General features: G+C 35.4%; 1 protein-coding gene across 1 annotated transcript in view; it reads left to right on the top strand.

Moving 5' to 3' along the window:
• The window catches only part of UGGT2 (UDP-glucose glycoprotein glucosyltransferase 2), a 249,095-nt gene that overhangs the window by 45,032 nt on the left and 182,402 nt on the right, over positions 1–21,661 (top strand). Inside the window, exons 6-10 of the mRNA XM_011933802.1 lie at positions 2,739–2,835; positions 5,801–5,873; positions 11,839–11,939; positions 18,575–18,674; positions 21,132–21,192. Coding sequence (XP_011789192.1) covers positions 2,739–2,835; positions 5,801–5,873; positions 11,839–11,939; positions 18,575–18,674; positions 21,132–21,192 — 432 coding nt within the window. The remainder of the gene's footprint in view (positions 1–2,738; positions 2,836–5,800; positions 5,874–11,838; positions 11,940–18,574; positions 18,675–21,131; positions 21,193–21,661) is intronic.

Raw genomic sequence — 21,661 nt, 5'->3', positions numbered from 1 at the left:
TATAAAGAGAAAGTGTGGGTGTGTGTACAATTTGTAAATGATTACATATTTAAGTCATTAATTTCATAAACATTTGGATGCCTCTGTGCCAGGCATTGGTTCATGTAGCAGTGAATAAGAGAGAAACATTCGTTATTCTCAGAGAACTTCAATTTTTGTGGCAAGACATGTAAAACAGATTTATGTTAGATGGTGAAGAAAGTGTTTTCAGAAAAAAAAACATAGAAGAAGAGGATAGAGAGTCATGGGTCTAAAGTGTGCACTCAAAACATTTTACATTGTCTAATTATCTTGTACCAATAATTCTCAATTTTTCCCAACTGAGTTTGCTAGAAGGACGGACACATTCCCATCAATAACAGTAGCACCTTAAGGCTATGATTCTCTATCAGGTAAGGCAGAAATGACAGGCAAATGAGAATGGGAGTGGGAGTGGGAGATACAAGTACAGTTTACCCTTAAGCATGTGTGAGTTAGAGATACTGACCCCTCATGTTGTTAAAAAATATATGTATAACTTTGGACTCCACTAAAACTTAAGTACTAATAGCCTACTGTTGACTGGATGCCTTACTGATAAACAGTCAACACATATTTTTCATGTCACATGTATTATATTCTGTATTTCTTACAATAGACTAAGCTAGATAAGTAATGTTATTAAGAAAGTCATAAGGAAGAGAAAATATATTTTTCATTAAATAGAAGTGGATCATCATAAAGGTCTTTATCCTCATAGTCATGTTGAGTAGGCTGAGAAGGAAATGGAAGAGGAGAGGCTGGACTTGCTGTTTCAGGTGGCAAGGTGGGAGAAAATCTATGTATAAGTAAACCTGTGCAATTTAAGCCCTTGTTGTTGTTAATTGTCTGTGTTTGCCTTTTTTAAATGTTCTCCCAAGTGATTCTAACATGCTCCTGGGGAGCTATGCCCATCTGTTGAGAATCTATCTCAAGTTACTCTTTAGAGAATGTGACCATTAAGTATGCTTCTGTGAAATCATATTAACTATCAAATTATAGCCTTATATTTAATGAATGACATCTTTTATGTTCAAAATAGCTATGATGTAAATCTAGTGAACATGTAATTCTAATAAAAATAGACATATTTGTGCTACGTTTTTAACATACGCCTTTTTGTGGGGGGAAAAAAGAAATAGAAAAACAAAGATTTTTTTTAACCTGTTGAATTGGTAGTTTGGTTTGCAAATCCAAACTTACTAAACTACAAAACTACAATTCAAATTTTATATCAACACATTTTCAAATGAGGAAAGTAAGTATGAATTTAGGAAACATTTTTATTACTGAGGAGCTAGTAACTTTCCAGAACTGATAATGGAAATTCACTGTATGAAATTGCATTTCTTTTATGAACTGTAACAAGATATGCAGCCTCATAGTTTCGATTCACTTAGCCACCAACTGATTGGTCTTTTGACTAGAAATTCAAAATGTAGTTTTAAATTGAGCTGTTATGAAATTGAAAACTCTAAACAAATTTTCAACTTTGTCAGATTACTGTAATTATAAATAACCCAATTTCTACATGCTATCTTTCATATAATGTGGGCCTGACAAATTAGCAAATTAAATTTTAGTGTGTGTAGCAATGTTAAGTACTTGTCTGAATATCTGAAGCTAACTTTTACATGTTCTTACTTGCAAATAAAACAGGCCAAAGAACAGTCACTCTGCCATATGCGTATCATTAAGCTTGGTAGAAAGTTTCGGGAGGAAAGAAGAGAATACAAAGAATAACGCATTACTAAAGTTCTCCTTCCCTCCAATCTCTACCTTTTCCTCTATCATGCAAAACTGTCCCTATGCAAACCTGAATTAAGCAAAGACACATAGCATCTTCCAGGAAGTTTGCTGAGCTCTAGGTTAAAGTGGTTTTCTAACCCCTTGAGATATGCCAAATGATAATGGTTGCAGTACCGCCAACAAGAATTTCAGTCTGGAAGCTGGAACAACTTTAAAACTATTCTGTGTATTCATTCAGGTTGCTTCCTTTTGAATAAAATATGGTGACTTCTCTTGCCTGATGAGGTAATCTCTAGGCGTACATTTAATATTTGCCCTCTGTAGAAAGAATAAAATTAAAGGTACTAAAATTCTGATCATAAACATTTCAGACAACTCCGTTTTAGTGAACCGTAGCCCCTTGTTGCAAGAACAGATATTAGTTTGTGGCAGTTGGTATATTTTAATCATTGAAAAATAAAGAAAACTTTAATCAGGTATTTCACAGCACTAACTTTTTTTTGTCTCCTTTGCCACTACTTCCCAGTATTTGCTTTTGGCAGCATTCTAGTTGTCCTACATCTAGACAACCAGCAAGTGAAGAGCATTTTTAGTTTAGCAAATCTTTCAGGGGTCCCCAGAAAGGAAAACAGTTTTGTTGAAACTTGTCTGTAATTGATCCTCTGTTAATTAACTCATTGAAGACATGCTATAACAGGAAAAGATCAGATACTTTTTATTTTAATTGTAAAAAATTAAAAAGTAATTGAAGCAGTAGTCATGACAAAGTTTTTACAGAGTAGTCGTTAACCAAATTCTAGTTCCTTGATAGGCTAGAGACAGTGTAAACAACCACCAAATTTTTCACAGTGATTAAAAACCTTCAATATTAGTAATTTACCCTTATGTCCAAATACATCATGGTACTGACTTTCAAACAAGATGTTTGACTAACTGTTTTCTCTTTTTATAAAATAAATGTGTTTGAACAGAAACCAAGCTCACGGAAAATGTACTTATCTGGGTATGGTGTGGAGCTAGCAATTAAGAGTACAGAATACAAAGCATTGGATGATACCCAAGTTAAAAGTAAGTTCTCTATCTCATACTTGAGTAGAATGAAAAGTTGGAGGCTTTTACATACTTCAGTTTTTTAAAAATTTAATGAGTATAATCCTACTCATTATGTTCATTTGAGGCTAGAGATGGGGTGGACATGTTCTTCATTAAAATTTGGAATTTTAAGCTGAAAGAAATATATTTAATATTATTGGTTATCAAAATTTCTTTAAAAATATGAAATTGTATGTTATTTTGCTTATACCCGATGGGTTCCCAACCATTTCAGCACCATGTAACAATTGATAGTATATGTAAGGTACACTGTGGCAATAGATAAGGCTGATTATTGCTAGAGGTGAGTGGCATAGGCATTTGGGTCTCGCCCATGTAAGGGAGTTTTGTCTGAAATGTTTATTTGTAATGAAATTAGGATGGCAGTTTGTTTTTTCTTTCCTGAAGCGGGATGAGAGAGGCCTATCAATTGTTTAGATGAGGGAGATTCGTTAGATTTGTGACCTACCAACCAATATCTATCTGTATTTTGTGAACTAAATGCATACTCTAGATGAAGAGACTCTGCAGACTTAAATAAACTAAACGAGTTCTCAGAACACTTACGGAAGTCTTTGATTACCTGGTTCGTGTCAGATTTATTTATGCCTGATTCTTGGTTAAGAGTTTTACGTTTATTCTTTTATATGCACTCAGATGAGGCTCCTGCTTCAACTTTGTTTGTTCATAGAGAGGCCCTGCCTTGATCACAGACTTCTGTCTGGCTCCTCCTACTGAATGTGCTTGAAATAAAGATCTGTATTACTGTAATTTAAATATTTTTGGTTAAAGAGTTACTGAAAAAGTATAGTAAACATAATACTCTGATTTTATGTATTTCTGTATAGCTTGTGTATGGTTTTACATTGCTTTATAATTTACTCTCTTGTAATCATGATAGTAATTTAAGGCATTTTTAGTTATTCTTGCACTTACAGAATTTTCTTTAAAAAGTCACATGTGTATCATCTGTATTATTATGTACTGCATTCTGTCATCAGCCTTTTACACACACTTGGAATATGTCTTTGTCTGTCAATTCTAGCTGCCACTCCTTAGAGCAGTTCTCTTTTTTTCTCTTTGTATACATGTATCAGACCTTTAACTAGCCATCTCTCTGATCTTTGGTCTTCAGTGCCCTCAATCTCACCACCCCTCAAAACAGATTAATCAATCTCATCTCCACAGTACTTTCCAAATGAACTTTTGATGTTGAAAATCTGTGATTCCACTGGTTAAATCCTTTGGTGGCTCCCTATAACCTCTCTCAAAAATTCAGAACGTAGCAAACAAAGCTTTTCACAGTCTGATTGCTTTCTGCCTTTTTACTGTCCTTCAGCCCTCTCTCAATTTGTGTCCTCTTGCCTGAGACACTAAACTACTTACTATTTAGAATGATTTTCTGTTCCCTGGATGCTTTTATGCATGGGCTCCATGGGAAGTCATTATGACCTCTCCTACATTCATCCCTTAGCATATGCTATTCCTTCTGCCTACCACTGTCTTTGCTTCTTTCATTTCCTCTAAAGACTTCACATCTTTTTCTTTTTTTTTTTTTCCTAAGATGGAATCATTGCTCTGTCGCCCAGGCTGGAGTGCAGTGGTGCGATCTCGGCTCACTGCAACCTCTGCCTCCTGGATTGAAGCAATTCTCTTGCCTCAGCCTCCCGAGTACCTGGGATTACAGGCACGTGCCACCACACCTGGCTAATTTTTGTATTTTTAGTAGAGACGGGGTTTCATCATGTTGGCCAGGCTGGTCTTGAACTCCTGACCTTGTGATTCACCCACCTCAGCCTCTCAAAGTGCTGGGATTACAGGCATGAGCCACCACGCCTGGCCAGGCTTCGTATCTGTGCCTCTGAGACGGCTGCCTATCTTGCCGCTCTGTTGGAGAATGCTCTTCTCTTTTCTATATCCCGTATCTTTCTTTGCCTCCTTTTGAAAAGTTTATGGTCTGTATCTTTTGTGTGTCTGTTGTTCTTGGTGTCTATCCTGTCATAGACACCTCATAGCAGTCAATAAATGTTTGCCCAATGAATGAATGAACAAACAAGAGGAAAAGGATGACTAGATCAAAGTACCCAGGGTACTCTGATAGAGATCCACCCCACACACTGTAGGAGGTCACAGTCCTTATAATCCTAAAGTACCCGTCACATATTCCACCAACCAGACTCTATAGTATAATTATTTGGTATGTAAGAGAGAAGGGAAATGACTATAAAATATTATATCTTTATTCTTTGAGGCCACGAGTTTTGGTGTCTTTCTAAATATTCCTTGATTAAAGGTGTTGGAAACATGCAGGAACTTATATTTAAACTTAAGAGTTTGGACCTCCTGCCTCACTTAAAAGCTAAACCCAGCATTTGTTACAGGCCTTTTGGCTTATTTCTGATTATAAAATAGAACTTGACTATTAACTAATCTGTAAAGCAATTTATTATAGTTGCTAAGTATTTAATCAAGCATGTTCAAAAAGACAGTTCACACTCAGGAATGTTAGCCTGTACATATGTATATATATGTATTAATCTGGTTCATGTTTCATTGTGAGTTCTTTTTTTTTTTTTTAAAGAGACAGTTTTTTTATTCTGTCACCCAGACTGGAGTGCAGTGATGCGATCTCGGTCCACTGCAACCTCCACCTCCCAGGCTCAAGCCATTCTCCTGCCTCCCAAGTAGTTGGGACTGCAGGCGCATGCCATCACGCCTGGCTAATTTTTGTATTTTTAGTAGAGACAAGGTTTCACCATGTTGGTCAGGCTGGCCTCGAACTCGTAACCTCAAGTGATTTGCCCACCTCGGCCTCCCAAAGTGCTGGGATTACAGGTGTGAGCTGCCACACCAGGCCAAGTTCTTCTAATTTTTCATTACATGTTCTTTTCCCAGGCTGAAAATATTTTTGTTTTATTTTGGTTTTGTTTCCAAAATGTAGCTGTGACTAATACTACTGTAGAGGATGAGACCGAAGCAAATGAAGTTCAAGGATTTCTCTTTGGGAAACTAAAGTAAGTCTGAATGGAAATTAAATTGGTATTATTATACCCATTTGTTTTTAAGGAATTAATTTGATATACTGTTTTGCCATATGTTTCACCTTTCTTTTATGTAGAAAATACAAACACACACACGATTGTTTTTATTTATTACAGAAGTAACACATGGTTAATGTCAAAAAGCTACAGAAAGCAAAAAAGCACATTTAAAAATAATCACTAATTTCACAGCTAAAGAGATAACTCATAATGTTTTGATGTACAGTATGTTTTTCCGGTCTGTGAATATTTTTATAGCAACAAATGCATACACAGCATATTGTTTTGCACAGTAGAACTATAGTGTATAGCTGTTTTTTTCACATCTTGTGGATAGTCCATTTATTGAAACAGTCCCATAGAACAGGACTTTAAATTATTTCCCTACTTTTTCATTTAATTTTTTTTTGTGTACCAGTTAGTGTGCATTGCAGATTTTCCTTAGCACAAATTTCAGGAAAATAGTTGATAAACTATATGTACTTCTTGAAATTTTTGATTCATACTTATAAACTACCCTCATAAAATTGTACTAACATGTACACTTACCCAAGGATGTGAAATGTGTTCATTTCCCAGAACTTTAATAACCAATCATACTATTTTTAAAATCTTTTTCAGTTTAAGAAGTGAAATGGTTGTTTCTTTTTAAAAAAAAAAAAAAAAAGTGTATATAATTTACCGGGCTGAACCAGTTTTATAATTTGTCTCCAAGAAAGTCAACTATTGGCAGTTTATTACTGCAAGGATTAACTTTTTTTCATGTTTATTGGCTTTGGAATTTCTTCTTGGGTAAATTGCTTATTCTTGACTTGTGCTCATTTGTTCTTGCTGTGTTTATATCTTTTTCACTAATTATAACAGCTCTTTATAAAAAATTCTGAAACCTTTGCCATATATTGAATTACTTACTGTTGATTTTCGTATTAATCTTAAAAATGGAAATTTTTTCATTAAATACAGCTGTTATGTTTACATTGAGAGTGGGATTTTATTTCTGAAACTCTGGTAGTGTCCCTGGGATAACTAGAAAATTTGAAATTTAAGACTTTCGATACCTATGGTTGGTCACTGGTTTGTTTTTTTTTTGAGACGGAGTCTCGCTCTCTCGCCCAGTCTGGAGTGCAGTGGCCGGACCTCAGCTCACTGCAAGCTCCGCCTCCTGGGTTTACGCCATTCTCCTGCCTCAGCCTCCCGAGTAGCTGGGACTACAGGCGCCCGCCACCTCGCCCGGCTAGTTTTTTGTATTTTTTAGTAGAGACGGGGTTTCACTGTGTTAGCCAGGATGGTCTCAATCTCCTGACCTCGTGATCCGCCCGTCTCGGCCTCCCAAAGTGCTGGGATTACAGGCTTGAGCCACTGGTCACTGTTAAATATGCATGTTTTTCTCCTTTTACCCAGAATAAGTTATTTATCCCATAAATAAAGTTCATTTATAGAATGGCTAAACCTCAAAGACGTGAAAGAACAAACATAAGGCAACAAACAAATTGTTAAATATTTATTAGCCTTGTAGCATTTTTTTGATCGTGTTCTTCATTTGCACTATATGGTGCTATCACCATCCAAATTATGATTTCCCATATATGAAAGTCGTAATTTTCTTTATTCTAACACAGCTGCCATGAAAGTCAAGTAAATAATTGGTATAGTACATACTTATTTAGGAAGTTTCTAAATTTGGAGAGAATAAATAATGTAATTTAGTAATAAAGTAGTTTTAACAATTCATGGCATATAATAAACATTAATGTGTTTGTTAAACATGAATAAAATAAATGAAAATTATAAAATTATTATTTGTTAAAATAGTTTCACAAAATGCTGCCAAGAAAAAAATACTGCCTAAATTGAATTTCTTTTGAGGAAAAAAATTAAGTAAATCATTATTTTTTAAAATAAATATTGTAGTAATAATGTTAGCTAATATATACTATTTTTAAACTCAGTGTTATTTTTACTGTTTTTTAATACATTAACTTGGCAAGCTGTGGTGAATATTTCTTTTTATTGCTTGATTTTTAAGGCAGTTTTAATACATCTGACATTCATAAAGTATGAGATATTTAAAATCACTTTTCATATGATAAATTTGACTTAGTGTGCTTAGAGAAACAGGAGTTGATAAAGTTCTGACAGAAAACTAAAAACTTTATAGAATCTAGAACTTTACTGATCTAATGGGTTATGAAAATCATTGATAATATTGGATTTTTAGCTTGAACAAATACATAGCCCAAAAGAAGAGAAAACATTTATTAGTTGAAATTTCTGTACTACAGATTACCATTTCATATGCACATATAAGTAACCTTTCAAAAATTAAAGTTATACCCCCTGTTTTTTTTTCCTGCCATGCTGATTGAAGACAAGGAGTAGGATGGTGAGTGCTCTCTGAATACTCATGAAGGGGGATGGCTGTAATTTCATGTACATTTTCCCTTATTTACAAGTGAAAGTTTATGATTTCTTTATCCAGGCAAAATTAATTAAAGAAATATTTTTATTAATACCTTTAGTTCTTGTTTAGTATTACAGTCATTTATGAAGTACCCTCAGGTTGGTTCTCCAGGTGATGAGTAGATAACTATATACAGTAAGGGTAAGATTTTTGGAGACTGCTAATTTATATGGATAACTGTGTTACATTTTTAAAGTATGTTGGCCAAGCAGTATACTAGTGGCCTTAAAATGTTAATACATATTATAAAATGGATTTATTCTAAGTAAGGTATTTATTTAGCAGCTAACAATACATTTTTATCTCATTTTCAGCCATCTCAACATCTTGGAATTTATTGTTCTTTTCTCTTTTGAATATAATTTTCTATGGGATTAAATTGCATTTTCTCCAAAAGATCACATGGAACACTGGGCTATTTTTATTTTCATTTTATTTTATTTCAATTTCTATTTTAGATTCAAGGCGTACACGTGCAAGTTTGTTACATGGATATGTTATGTGATGCTGAGGTTAGGGGTATGAAAGATCCCATCACCCAGGTGGTGACCATAGTACCCAACAGGTACTATGCCCTTGCCCTCTCCCCACTCTAATACTCCCCAGTATCTGTTATTCCCATCTTTATGTCCATGTATACCCAGTGCTTAGTTCTCACTTATAAGTGAGAACATAGGGTATTTGTTTTTCTGTTCCTGTGTTAATTCACTTAGGATAATGGCCTACAGCTGCATTCATGTTGCTGCAAAGGGCAGGATTTTCCATGGTGGTATATGTATCACATTGTCTTTATCCAATTTGCCATTGATGGCACCTGGGTTGATTCCATGTCTTTGTTATTGTGAATAAGTGCTATGATGAACATATGAGTGCATGTGTCTTTTTGTCAGAATGATTTATTTTCCTTTGGGTGCATACCCAGTAATGAGAAAACTGGGTTGAGTGGTAGTTTGAAATTCTTTGAGAAATCTCCAAACTGCTTTTCACAGTGGCTGATCTAATTTACATTCCCACCAACAGTGTATAAGCATTCCCTTTTCTCTGCAGCCTTGCCAGCATCTGTTACTTTTTGACTTTTTGATAATAGCCGTTCTGACTGGTGTGAGAGGGTATCTCATTGTGGTTTTGACTTACATTTCTCTGACTAGTGATGTTGAGCAATTTTTTGTATGTTTCTTGGCTGCTTATGTGTTTTCTTGTGAAAAGTGTCTGTTCATGTCTTTTGCCTAGGAAACCCTAAAGACTCCACCATAAGGCTCCTAGAACTGATAAACAACTTCTGTAAGTTTCGGGATACAAAATCAGTGTACAAAAATCAGTAGCATTAGTAAAAGCCAATAATGTTCAAGCTGAGAGCCAAATCAAGCAGGCAATCCCATTTACAATAGCCACACACACACACAAAATATGTAGAATACATCTAACCAAGGAGGTGAACCATCTCCACAGGGAGAACTACAAAACACTGCTGAAAGAAATCATAGATGACACAAACAAATGGAAGAACATTCCATGCTCATGGATTGTAAGAATGAATGTCATTAAAATGGCCATACTGCCAATCTACAGATTCAATGCTGTTCCTGTCAAACTACCAATGTCATTTTTACAGAACTAGAAGAATCTATTCTAAAATTCATATGGCTATTCATTTTTAAAAGGAAATAGTTCTTCCATAGTGACTCAGTGATTGCTCATTTCAAAGCAAAAATCCTTTGCTTTGAGGTACTTCATGAGTAATACATATGTTGCCTAAATTATATAAAGAATTTTAGCAGTGAAAGTTACTAAGATGATGATTAAATATTGGTATAGTAGCTCTTATAAACTTATAATCCTATAACTTAAAATGTTGAAAAAGGAAATGTTTGTTTAATTCATAGTGAACTTCTTTAAGAAAGAAATGCCGTTGTACTTTTACTCTCTTGGCAATCTTGATTTGTTTTCAAAACATGATCCCACATTGTAGTAAACCTGTAAGATATTGACACTGTACTATATATATTTATTCATAACTATAAGATTACCATATTTATGTATAGTCTGTATTTTTTATTTGACTTTTCAAAGTCTTCTTGTCTATTGAGTATTGAAAATATTTGTTTTCAATGAGACACCATCTCTCACGCCAGTTAGAATGGCAATTATTAAAAAGTCAGGAAACGACAGATGCTGGAGAGGATGTGGAGAAATAGGAACGCTTTTACACTGTTGGTGGGAGTGTAAATTAGTTCAACCATTGTGGAAGACAGTGTGGCAATTCCTCAAGGATGTAGAACCAGAAATACCATTTGACCCAGTGATCCCATTACTGGTATGTACCCGAAGGATTATAAATCATTTTACTATAAAGACACATGCACATGTATGTTGATTACAGCATTATTCACAATAGCAAAGACTTCAAACCAACCCAAGTGCCCATCAATGATAGACTGGATAAAGAAAATGTGGCACATATACACCATAGAATACTATGCATCCATAGAAACGGATAAGTTCATGTCCTTTTGCAGGGACATGGATGAAGCTGGAAACTATCATTCTCAGCAAACTAACACAGGAACAGAAAAACCAAACACCACATGTTCTCACTTAAAAGTGGGAGTTGAACAATGAGAACACATGGACATATGGAGGGGAACATCACACACCAGGGCCTGTCAGGCGATGGGGAGCTAGGGGAGGGATAACATTAGGAGAAATACCTAATGTAGATGACAGGTTGATGGGTGCAGCAAACCACCACAGCACGTGTATACCTATGTAACAAACCTGCATGTTCTGCACATGTGTCCCAGAACTTAAAGTATGATAAAAAAAAAAAAAGAAAATAATGTATTTTATAAGTTGTACTGACAGCAAAGTTTTTTTTTAATTGTATCTCTCCATTTACATCTGAAATGACACCATATCTTGATTTCATGAGTGATAGAGGAAAAAAGATTACAGTTTAGATTGTATGTACAGCAAAATTCTACTACATCATTATTTATCTCTCTCTAAAAGATGCCTAGAGATGTTTAACAATGGGTAAAATTATTTTAGTTTTTTATAAGAATCAAAGATGGAACTTTTCAGAAATAAACTCTGTATGAGGCATTTTTGTCTTTCCTTATAGTTTTTATTTTCAATTATAAAAGCAAGGCTTGCAATTTATAAAATGTTAAACAACAAGTATGTAATATGAAACCATAAGTCTGCCCTCATCCTTGCATCGCTTACAGTTGACACTAACAATTGAGAATACGTTTCTCCAGATTTTGTTTTGTTTCATATATTTAATAAAAGAGACCTGTATATCTTCCTCATTATTTTTAAGTTCTATGAATATAGCTGTATCACAATTTATGATTATCTTAATGATGAATGATTCATTTATGTCTAATTACTTGGAATTATTTCAAAAATAATACTGTTTGTATAATGGTTTGTGATAGGTGATGGTATTTAACATCATTTAATATTTTGATGCAGAGAAATATATTCAGATCTTAGAGATAATCTGACAGCATTCCAAAAATACCTGATTGAGAGTAACAAGCAAATGACGCCTTTGAAAGTCTGGGAACTACAAGGTATAGTATTTTGAGATACTTTAACACAGCATTTTGGTAACTGATCTGTTTTGTTAAATAAGCTTTTATATATCACATGATACAGATTATTTTGTGGACAGTATAAATGACTAGTGATGTGAGTAATATAAATTATGATTTTTTGTGGCAATACCTATTTAATAGATCATCTATCAAGCAAACTATATTTTTATGTTTGCGAGACTTAAAATTATATGAAGTGAGGTTATTTGATGTTATTTCAAAAGTATATACTGATTTATAGGTTAGTCTGAAGTATTAAATCACATTTTTGGAGACTATAACTGATTAAAAATCCTAACTCATAGGTAAGGAGAAAATGAAACTCAATCTTAGTTTTCTTCTCTTTGAAATTTAGATTCTGTTAAGACTATTGCATGTTTAATTGATAAATTTTTAATGGAAACATCGAACGGAGGACATGCAGTTTTATGAAGTTAGGAACAACTTCTGTGCTGAAAACCTACAAGCAGATGTTTTGTGAACAAAATTGGATTTGGTTTGGACTTTTAAGTCCTTTTCAATTTGTCATTTTTCTTCTTTATTTGTAATGATTTAGTAGGTCATGGGGACATGTCTTCTTCTGCATAATCTAACTTTTATCATCTTTTATCAACTTTAAAAAATATAACAGCTTAATATGCTGTTTTGTTAAATAAGCTTTTATATCTCAGATGATATAGATTATTTTATAGACATATTAGTGATGTAAATAATGACATTACTAAAATAATACTATTCATACTAATACATTCACATACTAGTCAATTTGCCCTTTTAAATTCTACCATTCAATAGTTTTTAGCATATTTTTAGAATGCCACCACTCTTAGCACAGTTGATTTTAGAAAATTCTCATCATCCCCAAAAGAAACTAACATCCTCATTAGCAGTCACTCCTCATTTCCCAACTCCTCAGTTGTAGGCAACCACCAATTTACTTTCTGTTTTTAAAATAACAACTAAAAGGATATTTACAGGCCACTCTCACCAGTATAACTTACTTATAACATACAAATAATATTTTATATTTTATCTAGATTATAGTTTACAGGGTCCTTTTGTATAAACTATCTTATTTAAGTGCCAGTTACCACACAGCTAATAAGTGAAGATTTTGGTCCAAGTTAAATTCTTTATACTGTACCATATGGTATCTAGGTAAACTTTATATACACTTAACAGAATATTGAATATTACATTTTAAAATTAGAGCAGAATGTGCAAGACCCAGTCTATTAAGTTTTATAACTTCTGCTATTCTTTACCTACCTAATGCAAATGTTCTGTCAACTAAGCCCTGTACCATTAGAAAATCAATATATCAATGGAAAAAATCATTCAGCAGAATGAGATTCAAGACCACTGTCATGATAGATTTACTGTAAAGAATCTACCTCTTTGAACTGATAGAATCTGTTCTCCCTGGACCCTTCTGGTGTACAGTTTCCTATTTAATGTCTCATCTAGACCTCATGCTTGGACCTCCTTTTATTGTATCACAGCCCTTGTGACTGTTCTTCCACTTGACATCATGATACCACTAAACTGAGGCAGTAGGTTCAAATTCATTCTCAATAAGGTTACTGAGATAATCTTTCTAAAATGAAAATCTGATTTTGGCATTGTGTCAGATCAGCCAGCCTTTATCACTTGTACATCCCTGATCGAATAATGGTCTTACAGTAGTCCCCACAGGAAAATGTTGGCACACACAAACTAAAAAAGTTTAATAAAGGGACTTTTTACAGAGATAGGCCTGATTGAGGGAAACCAACAAGGAATGGATTCTTCTATTCCAGTATTAGCAACTAGAGGGAAACATTTTCTAACCCTAATCTTGAGGGAGCAAGAGGAGGGAGTGGTTACCAAAACCTGGAGAGTGTGTGGAGATAGCTGCTTGACACAGCAGTAGTCCCCCGAGGGACTGCCCTCTGTAACTCAGGAAGGAGGGATCTGGGTAGTAACTATCCAATTCTTATTCTTTTCTTGCTTACTGATCCCATATTAGTGACTTGGATTGGCTGAATCTAACCAGAAATCTGAGGGCAAGGGAGCTTATTGATGCAGTTCAGATAAGCCTGCCTTTTGGGGGCCCGGAGCAGGAAAGAATAGATGCGGAGGGCAAACAAAGTATGCGGTCCTCTTATCTGAGAAAGTTCTGTTTTTCCAAGGCAAATACTTCTGGAAAGATTTGAGTGTAAGAAGGGGTTGATAGGACTAGCTAGCCAAGTCATTTGCATCATTAAGGACTGATTTCATGCACATCCATTAAATGTATTAAGTTTAAACCCCTTAGCATGGTTTGTAAAGCTCTTCTCTAAGTTCCAATAGAGCTTATATTCCCAAATCCATAATTTCAGATAGTCTCTTTCTAGTATCCTCAATTATTTTTAGTTTTTTTTAATGTCTCTATTTTAGCACTTTTGAAAAATTATAATTATGTTTTAAGCCTCCTTCAAAATGTTCTCTAAGGGGCCCTTGCTTAATTTAGAAGATTGTAAGTGATGGGGTGTTTTTGAAGGCCTTTAAGCAGAGTATGCATAGTCAGCTTACTTCTAGTTGACTCCCTAGTGTCTGTGTAAGATGTATTCGAATGTACTAAAAGCAAGAAATCTAGTTAGACATTACTGAAATAGTGGTAGAAGACATATAGATATTTAGAAGGTGAAAAGGAGTCAAAGGTAATTGTAGAATTTCTAGCTTGTGCCTGAGTAGAGAGAATATATAAAACATGTAACCTGGCTTTGGGGCTGAATATGGGACTCAGAAATAATGAGACTAGCGTTGAAAGGTTGATTTAAAGTCATTGTAAGATATCCAAATGGTTAGGTTCAGTGGTGGGGTGAGTATCCTGTCCTTAAGCTAAACAGAGAGGATTTCAAAAGTTGAAAATATTAGCAAAATCAGTGCAACAGGGAGAGTGCCCTGGTATTCATCCACATGTAGAAAGTAAAACTCCTAAGGAAGACATGATGGAATGATGAGAAATGGAGAGCACATTATACAAGCTGAAGGAAATAGATTCTTAAGAAAGAGAAAATGACCAGTACTTTTTATTTTCATGAAATGATCCTATTGCAAAAAGAACCTAGTAAGTAAGATAAATACTAAAAATGTCATTGTGTTTGGCAATCAGGAGATACTAGTGAGCACTGACAGTAGTTTCACTGCAGTACTGGGGACTGGAAACATGTTCAGGTTGAGGATATTCTGTTTAAAGTTACTCAGCTAGTTTTTGATAGAACTAGAATTTAAAGCATGGAGTGTTGGTCCATTTTCACACTGCTGATAAAGGTACACTCAAGACTGGTAATTTATAAAGAAAAAAGTTTAATGTACTCACAGTTCCACATGGCCGGGAGGCATAACAATCATGGCAGAAGGTGAAAGGCATGCCTTACATGGCAGCAGGCAAGAGAGAATGAGAGCCAAGTGAAAAGGGAGACCCTTTGAAAAACCATCAGATCTTGTGAGACTTATTCACTACCATGAGAACAGTATTGGGGAAACTGCCCCCCACCCCGACCAATGATTCAGTTATCTCCCGCTGACTGGGTCTGTCCCACAACATGTGGGAATTATGGGAGCCACAATTTAAGATGAGACTTGGGTGAAGACACAGCCATACCATATCATTCTGCCCCTGCTCCCTCCCAAATCTCATGTCCTCACATTTCAAAACCAATCATGCTTTCCCTACAGTCACCCAAAGTCTTAAATCATTTCAGCATTAACTCAAAACTCCACATTAACTCAAAGTCTCACCTGAGACAAGGCAAGTCCCTTCCACCTATGAGCCTGTATAATCAAAAGCAAGTTACTTACTTCCTAGATACACTGGGGGTACAGGCATTGGATAAATATAGCCATTTATCTCCCATTCCAGATGGGAGAAATTGGCCAAAATTTAAGGGCTAATGGCCCCATGCAAGTCTGAAATCCAGCAGGGCAGTCAAATCTTAAAACTCCTAAATGATCTCCTTTGATTCCATGCCTCACATCTAGGTCATGCTGATGCAAGAGGTAGGTTCCCATGGTCTTGGGCAGCTCTGTCCCATGGCTTTGCAGGGTACAACCTCTCTCCTAGCTGTTTTGACAGGCTGGCATTGAGTGTCTGTGGCTTTTCCAGGCACAGGGTGCAAGCTGTCAGTGGATCTATCATTCTGGGATCTGGAGGACGGTGGCCCTCTTCTCACAGTTCCACTAAGCAGTGCCCTAGTGGGGACCCTGTGTGGGTGTGCTAACCCCACATTTGCCTTCCTCACTGCCCTAGCAGAGGTTCTCCATGAGGGCCCCACCCCTGTAGCAAACTTTTATCTGGACATCCAGGCATTTCCATACATCCTCTGACATCTAGGCAGACATTCCCAAACCCCAATTCTTGATTTCTGTACTTCCACAGGCTCAACACCACGTGGAAGCTACCAAGGCTTGGAGCTTGCACCCTCTGAAGCCACAGCCCAAGCTGTACCTTGGCCCCTTTTAGACATGGCTGGAGCAGCTGGGACACAGGACACCAAGTCCCTAGGTTTCACACAGCAGGAGGCACCTTGGACCAGTCCACGAATTGATTTTTTTCTCCTAGGCCTCCAGGCCTTTGATGGGAGGGACTGATGTGAAGGTCTCTGACATGCCCTGGAGATACTTTCCCCAGTGTGTTTGTGACTTAACAATTTGGCTTCTCATTATCTATGCAAATTTTTGCAGCTGGCTTGAATTTCTCCTCAGAAAATGGGTTTGTCTTTTCTATGGCATTGGCAGGTTGCAAATTTTCTGAACTTTTATGTTGTTTCCCTTTTAAAGCTGCATACTTTTAACAGCACCCATGTCACCTCTTGAATGCTTTGCTGCATAGAAATTTCTTTTGCCAGATACTGTAAATCATTTCCCTCAAGTTCAAAACAGATCTCTAGGGCAGGGGCAAAATGCCACCAGTCTCTTTGCTAAAACGTGGCATGAGTCACCTTTACTCCAGTTTCCAACAAGTTCCTTATCTCCATCTGAGACCACCTCAGCATGGATTTCATTGTTCATATCATTATGAGCATTTTGGTCAAAGCCGTTCAAAAGTCTCTAGGAAGTTCCAAACTTTCCTACATCTTCCTGTCTTCTTCTGAGCCCTCCAAACTGTTCTAACCTCTGCCTGTTACCCAGTTCCAAAGTCGCTTCCACATTTTTGGGTATCTACTGATACCAAGTTACTGTACAGTTCTACAGTTTAAGACTCACAGTTCTATGTGGCTGGGGAGACTTTACAAAAGAAGGCAAAAGGCACATCTTACATGGTGATAGGCAAGACAGAATGACAGCTAAGTGAAAAGGGAAACCCCTTATAAAACCATCAGATCTTGTGAGACTTATTCACTATCATGAGAACAGTACTGGGGAAACTGCCCCCATGATTCATTTATCTCCCACTGGATCCCTCCCACAACACATAGGAATTATGGGAGCTACACTTCAAGATGAGAGTTGGGTGAGTACATAGCCAAACCATATCATCTGGTCTGTGAGACTCTACCATTCCATGTGAGGATATCTTAGGATCATTCCTCTATAGGCTTTGACTCGTCATTTCACACTGAGAACTCAGGAATAAAACTAGCCTTTCTGTGTTAAACTAGTTATTAGTAGTATTTGGTAAACTAGGATTCCACCTTTAGTGAAATATTAAGGAGAAACAATCTGCCTCACTATTAGGTAATGAAAGAATTTAGTTTAATTTAAAGTAGTAATACTAAGATGAATTCTTCTGACATGTTTGAAACTAACCACGGTTAGCAATACACATTTTTCTTTCTATAGAACTGTTACATCAGATAAAATAATACTAAGTTTAGGATTTTATTTCAGCATAAAGGTAAAACAATGTTGAGAGAGAAAGTGAATGTTTCTGTTTACTGAGTTAAACACACTCAGGCTTTCTTTTTTTTTTTTTTTTTGAGACGGAGTCTTGCTCTGCCGCCCAGGCTGGAGTGCAGTGGTCGGATCTCAGCTCACTGCAAGCTCCACCTTTTGGGTTTACGCCATTCTCCTGCCTCAGCCTCCCGAGTAGCTGGGACTACAGGCACCCGCCTCGTTGCCCGGCTAGTTTTTTGTGTTTTTTAGTAGAGACGGGGTTTCACCATATTAGCCAGGATGGTCTCGATCTCCTGACCTCGTGATCCTCCCGTCTCGGTCTCCCAAAGTGCTGGGATTACAGGCTTGTGTCACCGCGCCCAGCCCAGTCAGGCTTTCTTAAAGGTCTTTTCAGAATTGGCTCTTTAAAGCTCTTTTTATTCCTCTTCATTATTCTTTTGACTTTATGTCATATGTTTCTTTTAAGTATAGAAAAAGCTTTGCGAGAGCATTTCTCTTCATATATCTCTCTCTTGAAATTATACTGTAATTTGTGAAAATAATAGGTATTAATCATTCATAAAAGTGTAAAGCTTATATTATTTGGAAATAAGTGATTACATTTAAAACTTCTTAAAAATGCAGATGTAACAGTATTAACATGTTTGTATACTAATATTTGGCAAGAAGAATTAAGTCAATTATTTCAATTTCATGGAAATGTCTGTAAAGGTCTAATATGCTAGATTCCTTAATAATATTTTTCCTTCCAGATCTTAGTTTTCAAGCAGCTTCTCAAATAATGTCCACTCCAGTTTATGATGCCATTAAATTAATGAAAGACATTTCACAGAACTTCCCCATAAAAGCCAGGTATGTTGAAGTTCATTGGTTTCATTGTAGCCAGAACTCTTTCTATTAAATAAGTTTTATGAAAATAGCTGATTTCATTTAACATGAAGGTGTCAGTTAATTCTAGTATATATAGCTTTTGTGAAATCAGGGCCTCTTTTCATTATGTATGTTTTTTTTTTTTGATTAGAGCAAAATACTGACTTGTGTGTGCATCTGTGTATGCACTGTAAAGAAGAACTCTTGTTAGAGGCAAATAGGAAAAAAATTCCTAAAAATTTTTCTAAAATCATACATAGTAATCACAGGAAAAACTTGTTTAAGCAATAAATAATGAAGGAGTGTTTTTTTTCCCCTTATGGAGGATGATGAAAAGTATTATTGTAAGTAGGAGATCTATGCCCAAAGTACTGCCCAATCATATTCTTACCCTTTCAGAGTCCAAATGATTGGTAATGTCTTAATTGCATGGAATATTGTGTGGAGTACTTTTTTGCCAAGAGGATGTCTAGTTGAACTGCTTCCATGAATACTGATGTTACGTTGAACATATATTCCATTTCAATAGGAAATATATTTGCATAGCTTAAAGAGACCAGTGCATGCAGTGCAAGTTACAATGTATTATGAGAATTTGCTATATAACACAACTTTGATGCAATTGTATTCTGGTTAGGAATGACAGAGTATAAAATTAGCAACAAGTAAAATATGAGTTAGCTTATACTAAAGAGATAAAATACGTGACAAGTCACAGTGCATGTGCAACAACAGTGTTTTATTGAGAGGAACTGGAGAGCAGTCTAGTAGCTTAGCATACCTTCCTAAGCATAGAATGATTGCTATGCCTCTTATTGTCTCAAACACTATTTTGTACATTTATTCATAGTACAAATTACAGAATCTTCAATATATGTATTCTTTAATTTTGAAAGTAAATAAATAGTACATGGTCGGCTACAAGATACCAAGAATTTTTTGGTGGTACCTTGAAATAGAGGAGTTTGTCTCCTTATTTACAGATTAAGAATGAATGTATTGATATGTCTCTTTCAGTCAACTTTAAACAGTCAAGAATTTGAGAAGTCAGCATTGATACAATAAAACATGAAATATATATGGGTGTGTATAAATGTCATATGTTTAGCCATAATACTTTTAATTAATGGTCATTATAAAAATTATTAGATCAAATACAAATAAAATAACTTTAGTCTTGATCAGACAGTTGATTAGCTCTGTTGATGTTAAGTCAGTATAACTGTTCAGAGGTTCTGGTGCAAAACTCTGCTGTTAATCTGTGATTAAGAAAAAATTATAAAATATGCTAACATTGCATAATGGCTAAATTGTAGGCTTGAGCATATCTCCAAAACCACTTGGTAGACAATCTGTAAATGTATGTTGAAATGAAATATTTGCTAAATAAATGAAAAATTTGCCTTATTAAATTTTTAATTGTAATTTATCTCAGTGCTGCCAAACTTTAGGAAATAATACATACTTACTGTGGGCTGTTTCAAGGTACACCTTTCTAGTTGAGTTTTCCTTAAAGCAGAACTTTGCATTAACAATCTTTTAATGTTTTAATTCTATTTATAAAATTGACAGATATATAGCTAGCCATGTTTAGGAATTATCAAGTTGAATACAGTCTATAGGAACTGTATTTTAAACATTTCTGCTATCTTGATAAGTGAATTATAAACTCTTCAAGAGTGAATAGGCTGGGTGCAATGACTTGCATCTCTAATTTCAGCACTTTTGGGAGGTTGCGGTAGGAGGTTCACTTGAGGCCAGGAGTTTTAGACCAACCTGGCCAACATAGCAAGACTCCATCTCTAGAAGAAAATTTAAAAATAGCTGGGTGTGGTGGTGTGTACCTGTTGTCCTAGCCAGTTGAGAGGTTGAGGCAGGAGAATCACCTGAGCCCAGGAATCTGAGGCTGCAGTGAGCTGTGATCATGCCACTGCAGTCCTGCCTGGGTAGAAGAGTGAGACTCTGTCTCTAAAAAATTTTTTTTAATAAAAAAATTGAAAAAATTGAAAAGAGTGAATGATGTCAAGCCATGATTTCAGTTTTTTTAGAACATTTCTACTCTGGTAAGATTCCAGGTTAACTAAAATTCTTCATGTACATATATTCATGTACATGTACATTGGCAATTTCATTAAAAATTTCTCTATTGGACAAAACACAAAGCAGCTTTTTCACTCAAAAAATAAGTCATAGTAAATGATGACAATCCATACTGCATACAGCTAGTACACAGGAAATTTTGAGAGCCTCCATTCCACTTGAACCAAATCGTTTTGTCAAATGATAGCTAAATTAGACCATATGGAAATGTATACTTTTCAGTCACCAAGCATTTGGAGTTTTTAGCTTCCTATCCAGAGTATTAGATTACATTGAATTATATAGATAAGGTCTAAACATTTAAGGAAGGATCAATTATATTAGTATTCATTTTTCCAGATCTCTAACCAGAATTGCTGTAAATCAACATATGAGAGAAGAAATACAGGAAAATCAAAAGGTTTGTTTGAATTCGTTTTTAAAAACATTTACCCAACTAATATCACTGTTTCTGACTTTGGATTTTCAATATTCATACCAAAAAGGAAATAGTAATTTGTGCTTTTTTGATTATTAAAACAGTCTAGGTTCTTCCATTTTTATGCTCCACTATATGAGCATTTAATCAGCCAGTCTTTCCTGACGTATCTTCTACTTATTTCACAGTATATTCCATGATTTCTTCCAAGGTAGTATGGTTTTCTTCATAGGATAAAGAATAAAGGCTGTGAGTTAATTATTCTGTTTCTTGTCATTAGTTTTGTTTAAAAGCTTGTGAAGACTGAGTCAGTGTTGGACCATTGGAACGTTACTAGAATCCTATAGCAGATAAAATATAGTTTATCACTGGTTTGATAAGATTGTGCCAGTGGTCTCTGTAATTATCCAGAGAACCCAAATAATTCTAGTTAATACTTGTAAAGTGCTTA

Source organism: Colobus angolensis, unplaced genomic scaffold (assembly GCF_000951035.1).
Source record: "Colobus angolensis palliatus isolate OR3802 unplaced genomic scaffold, Cang.pa_1.0 Scaffold13, whole genome shotgun sequence".
Classification (NCBI taxonomy): domain Eukaryota; kingdom Metazoa; phylum Chordata; class Mammalia; order Primates; family Cercopithecidae; genus Colobus; species Colobus angolensis.
The sequence above is the reverse complement of the archived record's forward strand: the minus strand, read 5'-3'. Positions and strand labels throughout refer to the sequence as shown.